Source organism: Typopeltis vanoorti, chromosome 14 (genome assembly GCF_054136105.1).
Source record: "Typopeltis vanoorti isolate ZY-2024b chromosome 14, IOZ_Tvanoo_1.0, whole genome shotgun sequence".
Taxonomy (NCBI): domain Eukaryota; kingdom Metazoa; phylum Arthropoda; class Arachnida; order Uropygi; family Thelyphonidae; genus Typopeltis; species Typopeltis vanoorti.
Genome location: NC_143562.1, coordinates 28617091 through 28640607, shown reverse-complemented (window position 1 = coordinate 28640607; position 23517 = coordinate 28617091). Strand labels below are relative to the sequence as shown.

General features: G+C 34.3%; 1 protein-coding gene across 1 annotated transcript in view; it reads left to right on the top strand.

Moving 5' to 3' along the window:
• Window positions 1-23134, top strand: part of LOC150099332 (polycystin-2-like) — a 65450-nt gene extending 42316 nt beyond the window's left edge. The window contains exons 9-16 of the mRNA XM_090404319.1: window positions 413-534; window positions 1043-1163; window positions 2578-2676; window positions 2877-3007; window positions 7607-7810; window positions 17710-17857; window positions 19454-19555; window positions 23001-23134. Coding sequence (XP_090260445.1) covers window positions 413-534; window positions 1043-1163; window positions 2578-2676; window positions 2877-3007; window positions 7607-7810; window positions 17710-17857; window positions 19454-19555; window positions 23001-23015 — 942 coding nt within the window. The 3' untranslated portion in view covers window positions 23016-23134. The remainder of the gene's footprint in view (window positions 1-412; window positions 535-1042; window positions 1164-2577; window positions 2677-2876; window positions 3008-7606; window positions 7811-17709; window positions 17858-19453; window positions 19556-23000) is intronic.
• Window positions 23135-23517: the final 383 nt, after the last annotated feature.

The window sequence follows — 23517 nt, the reverse complement described above, 5'->3', positions numbered from 1 at the left end:
TTTAAAATAATTTATGCCTTAAATTCTCGTCTTTTAAAAATAATTATAGACTGTTGTGAGCGATGATTAAGAATTTTTTTCAGATTCCAAGAAGGCGATACTTATTTCATAATAAGAAAAACGAATGCCACCCTAAATATTCTTTGAATAACATAAAAATGAAATAAAAAATAAAATAAATAGACCTGTGTAAAATGAACAGAGGCATATTCTTATACAAATGAATTGTTTCAGTTTCAAGATTAAATAGAATATAATTAAATAAATTAAATTAAATTTCACCGTAACGTTATTCTTGCATTACCATCAACTAAAGTAAGATGGGTCACTTTTAATAAATTTATGTACAATATTTAGCTTGAAGTAGAAATTGAAGAATTAATTTACATTAAGTTTAATTCTTAAATTTCAGTGTTCGAAAGATATTGCTGGATTCGGTGTTATGTTTTTCATAGTGTTCTTCGCATTTGCACAGCTTGGATATCTGCTATTTGGTATCGTAGTGAGAGATTACAGCACATTTTCGAAGTCGGTGTAAGTTTTTTTTTTTTTTTAATGTATTGATTTGCAAAAAAAAAAAAAAAAGAGTAATAAAATTGATATTTTAATATATTAAAAACCAGTGTAATCTAATATAAATTATTTTATTTTATGTATAATATAAAATAATTATTAAAATTTTGTACATGTCTTTTTTCTTTTCTTTTTTTTTCTTAAATGAAGTAATCGTCTGCCTAGAGTAGCTTTGTTATCGTACATAAAGTTTGCTTATTTGTTTTTATTATTATTATTTTTCAGTTGTCTAATTAAACTTATTTGTTTAATTTAAGAGCATGTTAAATTTAAATACGTTATGTAACTTCCATGAGTTATTTCTTTATAACCGTTATCGGTAATGAATCAAAAAAAAATTATTTATAAACTCATCAAATTAAGTATCAAGTAATTGAATTGCAAATACTTGGTTATGAGTATATGTTTATATTTTACTTCTGATAATTTATTGCTAAAAGATGATGAATTTAAACTTATTTATTTGCAGATTTACCCTACTGAGGTTAATATTGGGCGACTTCAACTTTTACGAATTGGAGGAAGCTAATAGAATCTTAGGACCAATTTATTTTTTGAGCTACGTATTTTTTGTATTCTTCGTCTTAATGGTAAGAAACAGTGTTCTTTCTTTTTTTTATATTTAGATAATTAACGTGCTTTTATATCGAAATACAGACGGGGTTTTTATCCGCAAAACATGAACACGTTCTGATTATAAGAATAATTATTATTTTCAGAGCTTTTCATATCGATTGTCGTAATAGCATGGAGTTTTCCCATTCTTAGTTGGATCTGATAAAGCGATGTAATTTATTATAGTCTTTGGAATATTAGCAACTTTTGAGAAATAGCAGGATGTCTGTTGTGGAACTAAGAAAAGTCCTGTATAGGATAATTTTTGAGTTCAAGAAAAGAGAACACTAAATTGAAAGCAATATAAAGAGCACTAGAAAAAGAAAATAAACAGAACTTAGTGAAAACATGAATTAGTCAGTCTGTTTGATTTGCTTCATTCACAGAGTTAAAACTCCGAATTTCAAGGAGATAAAAAAGTCAGCAAAAGTTCCTGCAGTCAATTACTAGAAGTGAACTTACAAGAGTATTTCTTCTAGTGGTCTAGCGCCATGGCACCCCATTTCCACAGGATTACTCAGACACCCTGTATTTTCTTATGCAAATCATTCATCTAACAATACATCTCTCCTTGTACCTCTCAAGATTTTTCAATAATAATAACTTCTTGTGATTCCCCCCCCCCCATTGCTTTACGCTTAGATTCACGCCATACAAGCTTTCGAAAACTAGATCCGAGGGAACGCGTAGTTAATCCTTACTTCCGTACTCTTCTGTATATATTCCTCTGGATGGGTTTGCTTTTTTTGCAGGATAAAAAAAGCCAGGTTTTCTGGAGATTAAAACTATTCGACAACGACTAACTCACCTTAAATCGAAAATCTTTGCTAAAGATTCTTTTAAACGCTTTTTTAAAAATCGAAACACGTGATATTAAAACAATAATGCCTCATAATAAATGCACTTATAAATAAGTAGGTTCATTGAACATAGTTTTTGACGAACCCCTATTGGGAGTATACCTTATACCTTAGAACATTACACATTGGAAGATTTTCTGAACGCATGTGACATTTAGCTCCCAAAAAATCTCAGACATGCAAAAAATGTTATTGCAGTGTTGTTCAAACAGAACAGGTTAATCCAGAGTTTTACAGCTATCGTATTTGGTTATAAACAATCTGAGGGAGGTTAAATTTAAGTAATAAGGCTTTTTATGTTATGTTGGTCATTTAGTCTTAGTAATAAATCTGAATTGTTTGGGTTTTATCTCTAATTTGTCCAGATTTTCCTTAGAGCTAGAAATGGTTGTAGTATATGAGAGGCAGGAAACATGTCAATGTGACTGTTGGGTCATTTGCATATTTGTTTATATTTGTTGCATTATTATATCACACGTAGCAAGGCAGAACATTTATTTTATTAAATTACAATGGTTGTCTTTTACAGAATATGTTTCTTGCTATAATCAATGATACTTATGCCGAAGTGAAGACTGAGTTATCTGCGCAGAAGAATGAATTTGAAATTGTCGATTATTTCAAAAAGGTACGTTGTTCTAAAAATCTTATGGTATGCCGATATTCGTATAATTTAGTTGTTTCTAATATATCCTCAAATATTTAAAATATAATCATATAATGCAATATGATAAATATAATTTATATTTTATAACAGTTATAAAAATATTTCCACATATATTTAAAATTAGATTATCTGAAAAATAATAGCTGTTCGTTTTCTTCAAGGGATATAATAATTTCATGGGAAAACTTGGGAAACGAAATCAGTTGGTTGATTTGCAAAACGCGCTCAAATTAGCTGATAGTGACGGCGATTCTAAGCTCAGCTTCGATGAGGTTCGAACAAAGTTAAAACAGTAAGTGTTTTATTTCCTTTATCTTCGTTTTTATCTCTTTCATATGGATTTTGTGGTTTGAAGATGCAATTACTTTTGTCATTTTAATATATCGACGAATTTCGTATACTGATCAAACTTCACATTAATGGTGAACAAATTATTGCCACTGCACACATTTGGCGACTTCTTGACAGGAAAATGGACTCCATTTAGTTAATATGTTGTGGATTGGAATGATTCACAAAGTGCTGACTGAATAGCGTTAGCAGCTATAGACATTTTCTCCAACATTCGACTGTTTTTCCTCTTCTGAAATGCTGTTGTCGCTTTTCTCCATGTGTTTTTTCACAGCTGTTATAGGCTATCGAAGAGTTTAATGAGTGGTGTCATCCAGTTTCCTCAACAGCCAGAAAAAAAAAAAAAAAAGTGTGTGTGAGGGGGGTCTTTTATGACGTCTGGTAGGATGGTGTATTTATAAAATATCTCTGTATTTCATCTTGTGGCAAACGTAATTGTTGTTTCAATACAAAGGATGCATACATTTTGAGAGTAGCAAAAGCTGTTACGATCCGCTGTTTCTCCATCTACGACAAATGCCTTACAGTCATGATTTCTGCTTAAATAAGGATTTTATTTTATAAATATTCGCACTGAAATGCAGTGCTACATATCATCGTCTACCAAAGTAGAGGCCGATGTCTTTGCCCCAGTAGGCCAGAAAGGTCGAAGCCAAAATACATCAAGATCTATCCTACGCCCTGACGAGGTATTCTAGAAGTCATTTGTTGGTGACGACGGCAAGCCACCAGTGTGCCCTGCAAACCCTAAGCAACAAGATCTCAATGCCTATAGAAGTCAAGTCTTTTGTAACTCTCATTGCACCATACACCACGAAGGGAGATGGTAGCACTAGTGAAATGAAGAACTTTCCCAAACTCCTCTTCAATCTATCGAGCAAGATCTATATTCTGCCCATAATATGAGACCTTGTTCCTATGACTAACAACAAGGACGCCCAGTATCCACTATCTATCTGTGCATCAATACCCGAAACTCTTTGGTTCTTCTTTGCAATTAAATGGGGCTTTCTAATACCAGCTGTAGTCCCATAGTGCGGTTCAACTGCAGTCTTTCAATTTTTCAACCGGTTATTTAATATGGAGACCATGGCATCTTGCCGCTTCACTCGAATACCGTGAGGTCGAAAACAACATTGGGCAATATGAGAAAGGATTTCACTGTAGCGGCAAACCTGGCCTACAACTATTGTCACCTCTGCCGCCGCTAGTTGTGCGGGCCCTCGTGGGCAGGGAATTGATCCTAGCTCTGATTAAGTCAATACATTTGTAACCAGGTAGGAGTCTAGTATCTTCCCGTACCCATTGATGCTGGGGAGGCACTAGATTAGATTCATAAAGTGATACTATCGACAGAGCTTTTTAGCTGTTCAGCCCATATCTTAGGCTCTATCAGTTAACCTTAATATTTGGTCCGCCCTGGTAGGTAGGCCGAAAGTCTTCCTGGATAACAGGACAATGAAATGCATCTCTGCAAATTTGAAAAGGGGATATTTCTAATTTCTTAATTCTATTATAATGGAAGCGTGGGATACCAAGTCTACCGTCCTTCACCTTGGCATGAAAATAGGCAACAGGAGAATGTAAAGGAAGTCTAAGCCATAAACGAACGCTGAACGAATAGCCATATTCATATGGGACAGTACTGAGACATAGGTACGCCCGAGTATTATGATAGTATCTAGGGAACAAATAATTTGAAAGGAGGAAAAGCCTTTACTGGGGTTTGAGAGGAGCTTTTCTTAAAAATGGCAAAGCATTTTCTAAAGAGAAGGGAATAGAAGACCGTCCTTTTGGTGTAAAGAAGATAGTAAAAGTATCTCCATTCCTCCGGGACAGTAAGGCAATGCAATGGCCTATCGTGCAGGAAAAACTCAAAAATTTCGACCTTTAACTTCTTGTCACGCCCCAAAGGGAGAAGTCCTAATGAATAGGAGTCTGCTGTCCAGTCAAGGAGTTCCTGCAGTCTTATCTTAATGTAGGCCACGAGAATAAGGTTGTCTGCAGAGGCCATATCATTAAAAGAATCATCAAGAGAGTAACCTATATGGTTAGGTAGAGAACGAAGAAACTCATCAATGATGCAGTTGAAGAAAAGAGGGGGGATAGAGGATCGCCTTGGCAAACACCCCGAACTACGGGGAATAGAAGTCGCACAGTCCCCTATATTAATAGTTAGAGAATTATTGTTATTATTATTACATGACACCTCCAGGGAGTCCAATGACTCATCAAGGGAGGGCACTTACTCTACAACTCTGTCTCCACTTCAATCCACCAACTACAACTACCACCATCATCTACTCCAATGCCATCTATCGCCCACCACAGCCACTAGTATTTAAACAGAGAATCACAAACATCCATGCCCATGGTGGGATTCGAACCCTCAGCCTTTTGGCTGGAGAGCGGAACTCTAAAACATATGGAAGAAAAAAATCTGAACAGCCTGCAATAGATAGTACTCTTAAAATACCAGGAAGAGAAACACTATCAAAGGCTTTCTGAAGGTCCAGGATAGCCATAAAAAAAAAGGCTTAAGACGTTTTCGGAAAGGATGGAAAGAATATAGATGTTTTCAGCACAGCCATCCGAAGGGACAAAGGCTCTCTGCCGAACGGCATGTTGGATATAAGTTTGCAGTCTCTTGACTAACACTTTTCGAACAAGAATAGGAGAAACTGCAATAGGCCTATAATCCACAGCTCTACTAGTGGTATCCTTCTTTGGGATAAATATAGTTTTTGAGTTCCGTATATATAGAGAACAAGATCTTAGAAGAGGTGAATTCATTTAACTACCTAAGATGTACGATCACATATGAAAATGAAAAAGATATAAACGTAAAAATTGCAAAATATTTAAAAATAACAGGTTTAATTAACTCTATATTTAAACCAAACCTAGTTCAAAAACAAACCAGACTAAAAGTATACAATACATTAGCCCTACCAGTCTTAATGTATGGAAGCGAAATCTGGACAATAAAACAAAGATTAACAACAGCAGAAATGAAGTTTATGAGAAAAACTGCAAAGTATACCCTATTTGATCACAAAAGAAATGAAGAAATTATGAAAGAATTAAACCAAAAAAATTAAAAAATATAAACATAAATACACCAAAACAAGCCTTAAAGTACAAGCCATTAGGAAAAAGAAAACCAGGACGTCCTCTTAAACGATTCACCGATGACTTCTAAGGCCGGAACAGGCCATGCTAGGCGTAAATCCTTGATATGCATGATGATGATGATAATGAGTTCGGTAAATAAGATCGAATAACTTTAGTTGATAGGAAAACGTTCAGAAAATCTTGAAGGATCTGAATCGGCACTTTCCTTAAATATGACTCTGGAAAGCCATGGCGGGATTTCCAGAGCCAGAATCTGAATTACTAGGGGGTAAAGTTGATACAATTGCTTCATGCGATAGGGGAGAATAAATGGCCGATTCAGGGACAGACCAAAGCACACAAGGCTTGTCTTGATGGGGTAAATGCGGTGGTGTAGTAGAGAAGACAGTACTCCAAAACTCCTCAGAATCGTTATGCTGATCTTCGGAGGGAGGTAGAGATGTCCTATCTAGTATAATCTGTGAACACGCGATTCTGTCTCATTTAAGTTCCTAACACCTATCGCCACCAAACGAACTTCATAGGCAGCAAGAATATGCTCCTCCTCTGAACTCCAGCGAGCTGTAATGCGCTCAGTACAGATAGCAACGTTCACCTCATCAGGATGCTTAGAAGAACGATGCACTCCAAGTTCAGCAGCAGAAGTAAAGGTACGATTACATTCAGGGCAGATAAAATGATGAATGTCCGAAATTGCCGACCTGCTGGAACATTGATGATTTGTACCTGTAGAAAATAGTTGATTACAATTCTTGCAGCACGTGTACGGCGTTTAGAAACGTTGAAAGGGCGGGAGACAGGCACGTTATCAAACGGAATCAATCTTCAGGTTTCCTGGATCTAACCAATCGGAATCAGACTCGTTATTTCCTTGATTATTGCAAGCGAAGAAACTGATCCATCCCAGGATGCTAACCCGAGATGGGAGGAATAGCATAATGAAGCAGTCAGTCACCCGAAGGTGTCCAGGGTACGCCACGAGGAGGTCGCTCATTTCCGGACTTGTCTGGTGCCCCGAATCAAAAGGTCTGCAACCAAGGCTAACAGGCTTCAGAACACCAAAATTGTGAAGTGGTGTAAAAAAAAGATCAATGTTTGGTTCGTTAGAGCAGGGTTTCTGGGTTATATAAATAAATAAATATAAATAAATAAAATTTCAAAAAATAATTGAAAAAATCTTTTTTCGCCAACGGTATTTTACGGTACTAACTGATGTTAACAGAGAGATTTTTTAACTGATCCATGAGACGTTTCTGTATTCGCATTCTACTCCAGACTCGGAAACAAATCGTTCTCTCTGCTGCGAGCCGATCTTAAGAGCTTAATAATTGATATTATTTCATTTTAGCACACAAAAGTATTTGATGCATGAATTGTTTACCTTAAGCAACGCTTAAACTTTCAGGCAAAATTTTACCGACATGGAAATCGAAATGCTGTTCGCCAAGTATGACTTGGACGGAGATAGATTACTTAATGAGCGGGAAACCAAATTGATGTTGGCTGATTTGGAAGGTCAGAAAGCTCGCTTGGATCAAAACTCTGGGATGGCAACTGATGAAGCAGATTCACATACGCATTCCTGCATATCACAAGATGACTTTAACAGGTAAGTTGCTTCAAACTATGCTTTAATTTGAATCGAAGACTTGTAAATTAAATCACTCTTTAAATTATTATTGTCCTATGGCGCCAGCATTTTTTGAACTTCACCATTTCCTTCGGATAATGCTGCATCATATCCAACCTTTTGCTTACTCTACGAATCATGTTATACCATACAGCTGTATTATGTTTCAAAATTGTATAGCAGTTATACGATATTAAAACCACAGATTATGTGACAATATTAGTCAGTTCAGCTCCTGTTGTTCAAAATAATCTTCGCGTAAAGTGTGCACGACTGCATAAGGATTTATGTGATCATATGTAGTAACTGCAGACAGCGTTTATATTATATATTATACTGCAGATAGAATTAACTGAATGGAGTCGTTAATGTGATAAACGACACTGAAATGTGTACAAATATCGAGAACAAAATGATATATATATATATATCATTTTGTTCTCTCTCTCTCTCTCTCTCTCTCTCTCTATATATATATATATATATATATATATATATATATTTTGGTTTTGCTAATTTTTTTGCTAATTTGCTAATAATAAGCTATTTTGGTTTTAATCCTATTTCCCAAGTAAGCAAACAGAAACAGACAAGTAGGTAAGTCAAGTTTGCGCCTGGACGTAGTGCAAGTCTGGGCAACTTCCCAAGTAGTGCAAGTCTGGGCGACTCTGTATATATATATATATATGTAATAATTTTTTTAACTTGGGGATATTTATATTAGGATAACCAAGTTATTTTATAAACTTGGTTATTTTAACTCCTAATCCTAAGTATGCAAACAATTAAGTTTGCGCCTGAAACAAAGTTCAAGTCTAAAGATGGTGCAACACCAGGGCAACTCATTGTAAAGGTGGGTAAAGATCTGATCACTATTCTTAGTATTTTCCCATAATGTAAAGCACATCTCACTAGAAGATGTATACTGCAATGCATTATGGGTGGGGGTCACTACCCAGACCGGTTTCAACCTTTTTTTGAGGTCTCCTCAGTGAGTAGCTAGACCTTAAATACCAAGGTTATAGTAATACGGAGCCTTATCATCTTAATAAATAAATAAATATATATATATATATATATATATCAGTAGCGTAGCTAGGGGTGGGGGGAGGTGGCGGTCGGGCTAGGGCTGCACTTTGAACTTTTTTGAACTTTTGCAGTTAATTCTAAAATACAGTCTCGAGAACTCATATCCAAATATTGTAATACTACTGCAAATTTTCCTCTCAATTGCTGTAAGTGTTGCCTAGTTGTGAGAGGAGTTTTTCTAAATGAAATTGATTAAGAATTAGTTACATTACTATGAAATAGACTTCGCCAATGTCATCGACGATTTTGCTAACTGATATTGAAATTAAAGAATATTGAAATTAAAGTTTTACTTCAAAAATAAACATAGTATTTTCAATTATTTCCCTATACGTCGTTTTCACTTTTTGTAATATTTTTAGTGTGTATTGAGAGGGGTGGCAAAAGCTCTAGCTACGTTATTGATATATATATATATATATATATATATAAAAACTCGGGTTTTTCGTTCCATAAAATCGACCGAAGAATTCCCATTATTTTACATAATAAATATTGTTAGGATTAGGGACCTCACGATGGCAGCACTTATCAGCTGTCTCTCTTCACCACATCCATATATAATCAGTGATAGTCTTGAGTCAGCTATCTCTGATTAGTTAGTATTGGAGCTCCCACTTAGTCTCCAAAAGTTAGATAGGGCAAAAACGGCTTCACCTACTCCTGTAGAGGAGTAAATGCCATTAGCAGATTTATTTATAAATTATTATTATTACTATTTTTTTTGATTCCAGAGAGATCACTAGTTGCATGTCTTGTCTCACAGGAATAAAAACATCGTTTGTAAGGTAAGGTCATCTTTAGTGTCTTTCTTATCTTGATTTTGCTTTGCTAGTGTTTTTGTGCTTACAGGATCTTTACTGCTAGTAGACTTTCGGGTTTACAGGAGTAATTTTGCTAGTAGACCTTTAAATATACAAAATTATTCTACTACATATATCGGCCACTGAATTAGAAACTTTTATTTTACGTATAGTCATGCGACTGCAAATACCGATGCTCATCAGTTTCCTACGCATGGTCGGCTGTCCGGGACAAAAAGCTCTTTATCGAACTCCGAAGGATACTTTGCTTTTCTCATTGTGATCAAAAGTATTGACGATTACTAATCAGCAGCATTCTTAAATAGTTGCCTACAATACGTGTTGAGGCACTTGACCAAGTACTTTGCATATACCCTACGTAAGTGGCGTTTACGTACATCTGCATAAATGTTTCTAATTCAGTGGCCGCTGTGTGTAGCAGACCTTCACGTCTACAGGATTTTGTTGCTGGTAGGATTTGTTACTACAGGATTTCCATGCAGGTAGGCCTTCTGACTTAACGGTGTTTGGCTAGGAGACTTGTGGGTCTACAGGAGTATTTGCTGGTAGAACTTGTTCCTACGGGATTATACTATAGTGGTTTTAGCCACTATACTGTAAAACTACTATACTATACTGATTTTAATCACAGTACTTATTTTTTTCCTGCTTTTATTTATTTTTCCCCCACGTATTGCAGTCTAAAATTAGTTATGACTTCGCAGTTGCCTTGGGTAAGAATGCTAAGTTTCGAAGCAAATCCTAAGACAGAAAAAGGAGTAGTATGTTAGAGGCATCTGGATCTGGAAATATTTAGGGCTTCAGTCTTTTTGGGGAGATATCAAATAGTAATGATATCTAGAACATACAAACGAAACACAAGTTACTGCATACGATATCACAGCAATCATAACACAAAACGAATCATTACATACACTCATCACGCTTACACAACAATTCAGTATAATCTCAGCGTTACACTTAAACAAAAAGAGGACAGTCCTCAAATACATATATAATACAAAGGAGACCGCCCCCATGAAGGGAATATACCGAGGAGGAGCCCATTAAAATTCTGGGAGTCCCATTTACAAAGGAAGAAAGAAACTCTTCAACAAAAGAGATAACAGACACCATACAAACAAAGATGGAGAATTGGAGAATCAGTATATTTTCACTCCGAGCAAGAGCCCGAATAATAAACTCTATATTTCTACTTACAATACTATACACAGCACAGATTTATCCAATCAAAACAGAAACAATAAAAAAATGGCAGTCGATGGCTTACCATTACGTTTGGAATTATAAAGAGAAGAGGTAGTCAGAGACTAAATGTACGGGTCAAAAACAGTTGGAGGGTTTGACTTTCCACATTTCAGAGCCAAAATAACATCAGCTTCAATAAAACTAATAAAGAATATTACAAAATGAATAACACCAAACTAGGTGGTTCACTAGGTATTGGTTAGGAACTAGAATCCCATTCTTTGGTGAGATTAGAAAACCAGGACCAATGACATTAGCAACAACACAATATTATGCAGAAGCAACAAAACAACTACAAAATCTAAAAAATAAAGAGAAAGCTTTCAACGTACCAACAGATAGCCTACTCCAGTTAACAAAGAAAGTAACGGCATGCAGCATACAGAAACACCCACGTGAAAACATGGCAGAAACATGGGAAAACATACACAAACACGAGGTCATACAAATCCAGAAATGCTCTCGCGTGGAGAATGGCCTATGCTTATTTTCCAACGAGCTATGAATTGCATAGAGAAGAAGATGCCCACACGAAACGTATCTTTTGTCATGGAAAAGAAACAATTGAACATGTATTGCACGACTACCCAGTTGCGCAAGGAGTGTGGGAATTATGTGGCAAACAAGTTAAATATGAATATTGATACAAAATTGGAAATATAAATGTTAATCAGTATTTGGAGGTTACATGTAATATATGCATTCTTCTTCTTCTTATTATTATTATTATAACGGTGTCTCCATGGAGTCAAAAGACTCATCGCGGGAGACCCTACATTAACCATTATTTACACAATACCTATCATACTTCTCCTTAAATTCATTCACAACCATCTCTGGTAACGCATTCCACCCATTCACAATCCTCTAAGAAAAAAATCTAGTCCTAACACCCTTGTTAACCACACTCTTACGCAATCTCCAGGGATGGCCCTTGTTCTCTCCCTTCCTGCACTGGTCTTAAAAAAAGGCATCAGTATCAATCCTATAAAACCCCTTTAGTAATTTATATGCCTCTCTCATATCTCCTCTCCTACGTCTATCAGCTAGTTTTTGGAGCCCACAGATCTTTAATCCATCCTCGTAAGAAACATCCCACAGACCTGCAACAATCTTTCTAACTCGCCTCTGAATTCTCTCCACCATTTCTTCATCACCAAGAAATCCAGGTGACCAGATCTGTGCTCAATAGTCCAAATGTGGTCTTAGTAATGCCTTATAAAGTGGGACAATCACTTCCTTAACCCTGCTTGTCAGTGTGTTCTTCAACAACCATGTAATTTGATGTGATGTTTCGGCAACCTTTGCAATATGCCCTTTAAACTTAAGTTCTCTGTCCACAATAACTTCCAAGTCCCTTGTCTCGTCAACTTCTTGCAGTTCAGATCCATTAATATAGTAAACAGCATGTGACCTCATCCTCCCGAAGTGCATCACCTCACACGTAGCCACGTTAAACTGACAGCCGTTTACCTTAGTCCATACCGTCAGCCTATTTAAGTCATCCTGCAAGATATCTACATCATCTGAATTGACTATCGCTCTTCCTAATTTTGCATCATCAGCAAACAAGTGGATATTTCCTTTCAAAGTATTCCCAATATCACTGATGTACAAATTAAACAATAGAGGACCAAGCACTGAGCTTTGAGGTACACCACTAGTCACTTGCCTTCTCCTGGACTCAGCTACTCCATAAACCACTCTTTGATATCTGTCCACCAGCCACCCTCTAATCCAAATCACCAGCTTCGGATCCATACCCATTTGCTCCAATTTATGCAACAGAATTCCGTGTGGAATCCTGTCAAATGCCTTTGCAGAGTCAAGCAGTATCACTGAGTAACTCCACTGTTACTTTATTATAGAAAGTAAGCAAGTCACTAAGGCAAGGCCTACCCCTCACAAAACCATGTTGCCCCCTATAAAGTATCATATTGCTGTCCACCCAGTCCTGAATTCTAATTTTCACCAATTTCTCTAAAACCTTAACCACCACTCCGGATATATTCATTGGTCTATATTATAAGACAAATGAATATAGACTATAATTTGCTACTTCTGACTTGGAGCCTCCCTTATGCAATGGACTTATTTTCTCCTCTTTCCACTCTATTGGAACTTCACCAGAGCTGAAGCTTAAATTAAATAGCCTGGTTAGAGGAGTTGCTATTCGTTGTATGCAATAGAGAATGTAGGAATAAATACCTCCTGGTAAAGTTACTATTGGGAGGAAAACGCACACACACACAAAATTGGAACAAAACATTGCTTGCCCTTACTACATATAAAGTAAAAACTTCTCTTTTTTTTTTTTTTTTTTAATTTAATATCTAAGATCAAAGCGTAGAACTGTTATCTTTAGCTTAGTAACTGATACGAATCCTCATCGGGGAAAGGGGGGGGTCGTATCATATACTAAAATATTATTTATTATTTATTTTATTTTATTTATTTATTTTTTTGTCTTCGAAGTTCTCGGAGCTTGCTCTACCTTTACCACAAATTTCAGGTATTATGCCGCCTCACTTCTGTCGGGTATCGTTTCTCGGTCTTTTAGGTAAAATCAAAATGTAGTGTGTGTGTGTGTGTGCGCGCGCGTGTTGGATTGCGATCCCAAATGTAATTTTATTGCGTCTGGCAGGAGCGTGTGTGTAAAATTAATTAAAATTAATATTAAAAATTATATCTTGAGCAGCGAGATATAATTTTTCTCTCCTCCAAATTTGCCGCTATTTGTCCTTGTTGCATAGTGAGTAACGATGGCTCTAGGTCGCGCTAAGAAAAGTGTGAAAAACACTGAGCTAGACAAACTACATTACAAGGAACCTCCGAAACGCTATTAAATCTAAAATTTCCTCAGTCGACAAGCCTCTAGCGGTCACAAGAGTTATAAATGTATAAATCTTTACCTGAATTTAGTTTACTATGGGCTGGGGAACTCATATTAAATTAACTTAATCAGATTCCAATGTCTACCAGTATCTACTAATATACTATCTAGAAATAAAAATAAATTAAAAATAATAATAAAATAACGAATACTTCATAGTGGTTAAAAGCTAAAAATCATTTTTAGCAGAAATGTATATACTCTGTTTAAGTAGAAGGACAAACTCCCCTGCGTACGTCACTGAATTCTAACCAAAAGAAAACAAAATAATTTCCTCATAGAATAATATACAATATAAAATAAAAATTTTAAAAAAGATAAATAAATTAAGGTAATCCATAAAAGTTTCCCGTTATTGTAGACGGAGACCTAAGTAGTGTGATGTGGAGTGCCCTCTTGCGATAAGTCTCTGTAGGTGTAATGTAATAATAATATATCTAAATAATATTAATTACTGTTGCTACATTTTTCAATTGTCATTTTTCGATTTTATATGCAGTGCTTTGAAGGTGGTTCAAAATTCCCGAAACGTCTTGATTTGACATCCCTTTTCTCGCCTCCTAACAAATTTAACACCATATACCCACAATGCGATGCTAAACATTAAATTAGCTTAACAACATAAAATTCATCAGTCGACTTTTAATAATCAAGGAATTTATACAGTACGTCATGGTCTTTCTAGTCGTATTTTGAATAGCAGAGAGAGAGAGAGACACGCTCGAAATGTGCACATATACTGAGGTCGAACAAACTTTGTAACCAATATGGTTATTTAACTTTTGACAACACCGAATTAAATAAACATATTTTTAAAAAAATTAAAATTTCCACTTAAGATTATTTTATACGTCAAACTACTCTGCAATTTCTAAAGGAAATAATGTTCTATTTGTCATTTCAAAAAATCTTGTTACCCCACTGTAAATATCGAATTTTACAGAATTTTTACGAGCAAGTCTACGTACGCGGCTACATCCGCTTACCACAGTAATCGGAGGCTAGCCGTTAGCAATTTTCAAGTCGTAAGGAAGTGTAGTGTTTTCTTTATAATTAATAAGGAATTTATAAAAATAATGTCGAAAAATATTCAACCAGTATGAGTAAAAAAACGATTAATTGAAGAAGAACATCGTAGTTTTCAAGAAAAATGGGAGTTACAATAATTTTGTATTCAAGGAAAAAAAAATTATGCCTGATATATAGAAACTGTATTGAAGTTTGCAATATTAAAAGGCATTACGATACAAATCATAAAGAATACTATGAAAAATATGTTGCGAAACTTCGTGAAGATAAATTGTCAGAATTAAAGTTGACACTTCAAAATCAACTAAGTGTATTTTCCAAACCTATTGAAGATAATAGAGCTACGGTAAAAACCAGTTATTTGTTATCACATTTAATTGCAAGCAAGTCGAAACCATTCACAGAATGGAAATATATTCGCGAATGTTTTGTTAAAGCAGTTGAAGTGTCGTGTCCTGATCAATTAAAGAAACTTAAAAATATAAGTTACCTCGGATACCATTGCAAGCAGAATTTATAATATAGCCATAAATTCTTAAGGAATCAACTAAAATCGATAATTCCAACATTTCGCACCTATTCCCTTGCAATTGACGAAAGTACAGATGACGGGATATCGCTCAGCTGGCTGTTTTTATTCGTGGGTGTGATATGAACTTAAAAGTAAGTGAAGAACTTCTAGAAATTATTCCTATGCACGATACAACCACTGCAGTTGATATTTTTGACGCCCTTATGGAAGTTTTGAAGGAATACAATTTACCGTTAAAAAAGCTAGTTTGTCTTGCAACTGATGGTGCTCCAGCCACGGGACTGGTGTTATTAAAGGAGTTGTTACAAAATTAAAAGAAAAATGCAAAGAACAAGGTAATAATAATTTTCAACATTTACATTGCATTATCCATCAGACATTATTTATTCAAACACTATGGTCCAAAGTTTTAAATATTGGATATGTCCTAAAAATGTCAGTAAAATTGTAAATTATATTCGTGTACTTGGGCTTAATCATCGCCAATTTAGTAACTTTCTAGAAGATATAGAAAGTGAATATAGCGATCTACCTTATTATACAGAAATTAGATGGCTTTCCAGTCATAAAGTTTTAAAGCGATTCTTCGAATTGCTGGACGAAATTATCATTTTTTTAGAATCGAAAAATTATGAATGTGAAATATTAAAAAATGATGAAGGATAAATGACTAAAGGACCTGGATTTTTCATTACAAGTCACGGTAGTCAACTTAATGTTAAGTACAAGGCAAACACGAAGTAGTTACCATGTTATTTGACAATATTAACATTTTCAAACAGAAAATATTACTTTGGCGAAAACAAATTCAAAAAGAAAATTTATCCCATTTTGAATGGTTTCAATAATTATTACAAAAATCACTGGAATTGAAATTTTCAGAATATTCTAATCAAATTAAGTTATTAGAAAAATGAATTCGAAAGAAGATTTTTAGATTTTAAGAACTATGAAAATCAGTTTCACCTATTTACTTCTCCTCAATCGATTGATGTTGAAACTCTTGATGACAATTTACAGTTGGAATTAATCGAAATTCAGTGTGGTTCCGTATCGAAACAAAAATATATGGATGTTGGAAATCCAAAGTTCTATAATTATTTATCAGTCGATCGATACCCCAATGTGTTTATGTGCAATTAGACGTATTTTATCTATGTTCGGTAGCACATATTTATGCGAACAACTATTTTCAACTTTAAAGAATAATAAAACTGCGGAAAGATCAAGATTAGCAGACCAGCATGTGCAATCAATACTGAAAATAACTACAGCTCAACAAATTCAACCAAATTTTGAAGATTTCGTTAATGAAAAACATTGTTAAGTTTCTTCAAAAAAATTATATGTATAATTTTATTTAAATATGTAAACTTTATATTTTATATATATATTTGTAACATAGTTGTATTTTGTACTTATATACTCTAATGTTAATATTAAAAAAATCTGTTTCCTCTTTATTTCCATATTATTTTTCTGTTGCAGCCTGCGGCTTGATGTATAATTCTTAATTTGGCCCTTGGAGGTAAACGAGTTTGATAGGCCATGTAACAGTTACATCATCGTTTTGTGACATCGTACTATAACGAAACTGTTCAGCAGACGAACTGGCAGAAAAATACGCATTTAATAGGCGCAATATACGAGCTTAAAAAAAGTCTTGGTTGCTTCTGTAATTCCAATAAAACATTTGATTTTATCAGCTATTACTATGAATTTTATGATTAGGCAATATTTACGATTCTTGGAATTTATAACTTTAATTAAAATGATCACTTACAGGAGGCATCATTTATAGTTAATTTATTTTAGGAATAGAATACTACTACTGCATATGTATTTCTTATTAAATAAGAAATGAGGAAGGAAAGAAACGTAACTCATCATAGAAAAACCAGTATTTTATCATTAGTAGCAGCAGTTCATTTTTCCTACTTTTTAAAACAGTGACTTAAAATCTTGCTTAAGTTTTTTTTTTTTTTAATCTCCCAGTTTTTAGTTAGTTTGCTATATTAAGAGAAGACGCATAATTACAATCCACTTTTAGCGAATTAAAAATATAGTATTACTCTACATTTATAATTAGCTTAAAGTGGATTGTAATTATGAGTCTTCTCTTAATATAGAGAACTAACTAAATACTGGGAGATTAAAAAAAACAACAACTTTGTAGCTATGAATCGCGCTATACGTTGTATAAACAACGTATAGCGTTGTTCGCAACTTCTGCTAACATAACTTCTGCTATTCTTTATTGCAGCCTATCTATTCGGGTGGACAAGATGGAGGATTCAGTAAAGTCTATAGTTAGTAAAATCGACGCTGTCCTCCACAAAATGGAAGCAATGGAGAAAGGTAGAGCACAAAGAAAACAAAATATGAACAAAATTCTTAATACGATATCAGAGGTAAGTATATAATAATTCTCATACATAATTTAGTGGTCAGTGCAATAACATAACCGGATTATTCAGTAAAGTATTGCTATGAAAATTATTATTATTATTATTACTATTATTACGCGTATTGGACTCTGGGCACCTCGGAGTCCAAGGACTCATCGTGGGAAGGCACACGACGTTATTTCGCCAAATACATATAATCTTCTTCACTACTACTACTACCATCAACGCCATCTATCGTCCATAATCACCAATAACAGTATTTTTTGGTCTATAAATAGCGTGTGTTCTGAAGGCCGAATTGCCTGTACGCGGGATGAAAAACCTTCAAGAACTATACTGTACCTTCAGGTTCGGTAATTCTCAATATTGAAGGATTAATCAAAACCTTCTCGGTCATAATAATAAAAATATAATTCGACAATTATATTTTAAAATAGAGACTTCTCAATTTAAAATTTAAAATAGAGACTTGTAATTCGTGAAGTAGAATAGCCGCAGCGGTTTTATTAGAAGAGCACCTAAATCACTGTATTCAGGAAATTTATAAATTATTATTAATAATAATTCATTAAATTATAGGGGAATGCAACTGGGCTAACATTTTTTCAAGTACTGTTCCAGTTGCATTCTCTTTAATGATTACAATTTAATGAATAATTAATATTAATAGTCTTAATAGTATTTTTATAGTCTTAAAATAATACGTGGGTATGAACTGACACTTGAAAACATACGTAAACAAAGCAAAATGATGAAAATGAATTCTCTATTTGTTCTAACACAAAAAGTATTATATGAAAAAATTTAACTTGGGTTTAAAATTAAAATTTAAAATCCCGGAGTTTCTAGATCTAAATAAATGAAAAAGCATACTTTTTCATTTATTTTTTTAATCAATTAATTAATTTTTTTTTTTTTTTTAGAGTGCGTCGATTGTTTAATTTTTAAGAGATGCAATTGTAGGTGACGATAGATCGCTAAAATAATAGCACTCAGGAATATCTCCCTTCGCTCAGATCAAATTGGCTCACTAAGTACATATTATATATATATACTTATCATACATCATTTCTAAAGCCAAACTAAAAATGTTCCAAAACCATCAAATCAAGCAGGTGATGAAGTCTTTTGACAGTTCTGTATACAATGAAAACAAGATAAATGCGTGTCGCTAAGAGCAGTAATCAGTGTTCATATCAAGTATACGTGACAATGTGTAAAAAATATACATTTATCTAACGAATAAACACGAAACTTGTATAGGCACACCATGCTTGCAAATTATAAGTGCCTGGGGAGATTTATAATACTTAAATCTGTCCTCAGCTCATTCCTACTTAGCAACACATGGTCACGATAGGGACAATGTCATTCAGTTTACATATGAAGAAAAACATAAACATAAACATAAAACATCTCAATCAGATGTATGTCGAGCCTAATGTTAATATTTTAAACTGTTATTGAGTTCTTTTCGACTTTCACTACCACTTCCTATTTCACATTAAACTGGTTTTGATCTAATATCATATTTTATATTGTTCTACGAGAATATGTGTTTTTTTCTTTGATTTACTTAGTCTGTTTTCTTTTTTATAGAACGATAAACTAGATGACAAAGCTAAACGCCAATATATGGAAAAAATGGTAAAAGAGGAAATTCAACGCTGGGATTCGGATTCACCAAACACCGGAAGAAAGGTATAGCAGTTTGTTTGTTTGTTTTTTCTCCTCTTCTTTCTTGTCCTTTGTGTGTGTGTGTGTGTGTGTGTGTATGTGTGTGTGTGTGTGTGTGTGTGTGTGTGTGTGTGTGTGTGTGTGTGTGTGTGTGTGTGTGTGTGTGTGTGTGTGTGTGTGTGTGTGTGTGTGTGTGTGTGTGTGTGTGTGTGTGTGTGTGTGTGTGTGTGTGTGTGTGTGTGGTTGGTTGGTTGGTTACGATAGATCGCTAAAATCTGATATCGACATTCATGTGTTATTCTAAGATATGTGAATAAGGGAATCGTCTTTGATTAATAAGTTATATTCAATCTGTGAATTTTCAAATACAATTATTACACACTGTTGTGCATTGTTCACGTTGTACATTGACGTACAATGTGAATGTACGTCAATGTGCACGATTATATGCGCATTGACATACTTTTAAGACATAGTTAAGTTACTTTCAGATTTATATTTGGACCATTCTCAACTACTTCAACCAGCTGTAGGTAAAGAAATAATGACATCGGAAAAGAGATAATGAGGTTCCCTTTCACTACGATCATCTTAGAAAGTTGGGTCGATATTGCATAATGCTTCACTCATGTCCATGATCCGTAAAACCATAAAAATATTGTACATTTTTTCGATAAATAATATTTAAATTTATTTCATGTAATTAAATAAAGTGCAGGATTTGTCTTTTCAATTTTAATTAACCGTAATTTAATTTAGGTGAATCGAATGATACATTAATGCACTAATCAAAAGACGTGAGTCACGTACATTACAGTCGAATCTATGATGCTTTTTCTCTAGACAGCCTGTACTATGGAAGCAAATATCATTTCCATAGGACAAAACAGGCTTCCAGCTCCTAAAATATTTTGTTTTTGTTTTAAAATATTTTCATATGAAAGTTTTGTAAGTTGACCTGAGAGCTTACGAGAATACAATCCTCAGCATCCCCGAGTTGTCTTATCCCGGACTACTTAAAAGACATGGGCGCTGCCAATAATAAAAGGCGAATATATGGACGATTGGGCAGCGCCCATGTCTTTTAAGTAGTCCAGGTAAGGCAACTCGGGGATGCCGAGGATTGTATTCTCGTAAGCTCTCAGGTCAACTTACGAAACTTTCGTAGTTTCTACAAACATTCAGCTTTGAAATAATGTTGGATTAAATATCCACTTTGCCTATGTAATTTTACATCGCCGAAATGAAGTCTTTCGGCTCTTTCTTTAGTAATTATTTTGTTTTTGTCATTATTTTTGTTCTCTGATGTTGTACCATCATTTTGTATTGTTGTTTAAGCTAAAAATAATACAGTTTGGTTGGCTAAATCCTAAATTGCCAGCCTTTCCTAGTTCGTTCAGTATCCAGAACGCACCACGAGAGGGTGAGGACATTAAGTCAGAAGCAAGGTCGCTTCTCCGCATTCCTTGAAAGGCTACGTGCAGGACTCCTCCTAGTTACACAGCTTTGACCCTTAATCATCCCTGTTAAATCATGTGTGCAACAAGGGTGCACATTATCTCAACTGTTATTCATGATCTATATTGATCACATTATGAAGGAAAGTGATATTAAAACTGATATCAAGGTTGGAGATGTTAATGTTAGCTCTTTACTTCATGCAGATGTTATGCTTCTAAACAAATCCAGTACAAGTCTGCAAGATTCCCTGACTAAATTGAATAATTGTTGTAATAAATTTAGCATGAAAATCAGCAACAACAACAACAGCAATAATAATAATAATGATAAAATAAAGACAATGAAAATAGGCAGAAACTGAAAATATCAATTGTATCCTCCTGAATGGAGAACCTATAAAACAAGTGAAACATTTCAGCTATTTAGGCGCAATTTCTAGAATATGGCAAATTAAATATGGAAATAGACAACAGAATTCGTAAAGCTAGTATGGTAGGAAGTCGGCTGAATAAATTCATATGGAATAAGAGAGAAATTAGTCGGAACACTAAATTAGCTGTATACAAGACAGTGTTCAAACCAATTTTAACTTATGGATCTGAGAGCTGGGTAAGAAGTAAAACACTTGACCAAAGACTGGAGACAACAGATAAGAGTCCTGAGAAAGATTATAGGCGTGAACAGATGGCATCAATGGCAATATCATATTAAAAACGAGGATATTAGAAAGAACTTGACATTGTCGGCATCCAGGAATGCGTTAGCAGAGCTAATCTCAGGTGGTATGGTCACTTAAAAAGAATGGGCGAGGAAAGATTAGCAAAACAAGTGTTCTCTGCCAGGTTGGCAGGAAAACGACCCAGAGGAAGACCAAGATATAGGTGGATTGATACGGTACAAAGTGCCTTAGACAATAGAAATATAAGATCTGATAGTGTTGGAGTCTTGACAAGTAACAGACTGATTTGGAGGAAAATTATTGATCGGAAGTTAGTAATTGTGTAACTTTTTCATTTAGTTCTATAATAATTATCTTGTACACTCCCTGAGAAAAAGTAAAAAATGCTAAAAATTCATATATGATCTAATAAAGATTGCAATAAGAGATTTATGAATATAATTCAATAAGAGACAAGAATTTCAGGGCTCGTGCAAACAGGCCATTTTCACGGCTCTGCCTATGTCCTTTTTGAGAGCTACTCAAAAGCGGAATTTAAAATAATTTTACTTTCTCTCAACGAAACAAAAAGCGGATTGGAGGCTGGCCAACGTCCACATTCAGACAAATTCAAAGCCAGTTAATTTAATTTTTTTCCCTAGTCTTTCATCCTCCGCCCAATTTTTCAATGGAAAATTATTTTCTCCTTGCAGTTTTCATCCTTGATGACTAATAACAGGTGCTTCAAAATATATATATGAATTTTTTTTATCTATTCTGAACTAGTAGCTACTGATTCCGTACATGACTATGCATTATAGACTTAGAAACTTTCTTGCGTGGGATTGGTGTAAATAATAATAATAAATAATAAGCCAAAAGGCTATTTTACCGGCGACATAAGTTAAGTTTAAAGGGAGATGGTAAATCTCGTTTTATTTTATAGCCGGGTACGAAACTCGGATCGAAATCCATATTAAGGTTAGTGACGGACCTTGCTCCACCTTTGCTTGGAGTTGCCCTGGTGTTGTACTACCCAAGTGATCATTTACACTTGGGCTCGCCAATAGTTTTTTCGGCATGAAACTCTATGGATTCGATGGATTTCGATCCGAGTTTCGTACCCGGCTATAAAATAAAACAGGATTTACCATCTCCCTTTAAACTTAATAATAATAAATAGTTTGCATATGATCTAAGTAAAATGTATTATCTAATGTTTCCTATTGTTTGATTAGCATCGTGACCTCTTTCCACATTATTATTTCAGTTAATTTAAATACATTATATTGCTTTATTGAATTAGTCATTTTGCGAATCAATATTGATATGTTTTTGTTTATTTTATAGGTTCACAGAATTTAAAATGGGCAGCAAGATAATTATTAGATACCAAGCAGACATTTGTAGTTGAATTATTTTTACATGGAACATGTACTTCTTTTATCCTACTAAGGAATTTGTAAATACACCTAACATAATAAAAACGAATACTTTGTGTGGGCATTGAATGAAATTGTCTCACGTTTAAATTCTATAAAATATTTAAATTGTAATTCTATAAAATTTTAATAAAATACACTGGAAATTGTCAGAGCATGAAACAACAGGAAATTCAAGGAGTCAAGTACTTGACTCCTTCAATTTCCTGTTGAAAAGTGATTTAAAGTAGAGAATGTCCATCGTACACCTAAGGGAATATATTTCCTTTTATACTCAGACAATTCTTTTTAAAGCCAAAAAGAATTACGAATCTCGATTGTATTTTCACATACCAATTTTAAACCCATTCATTGGCATGCTTGAACCCAATCCTATGTTACAACTAAGACGTTTATAGTACTTAGTGAACTAAAGGTTCAAATGA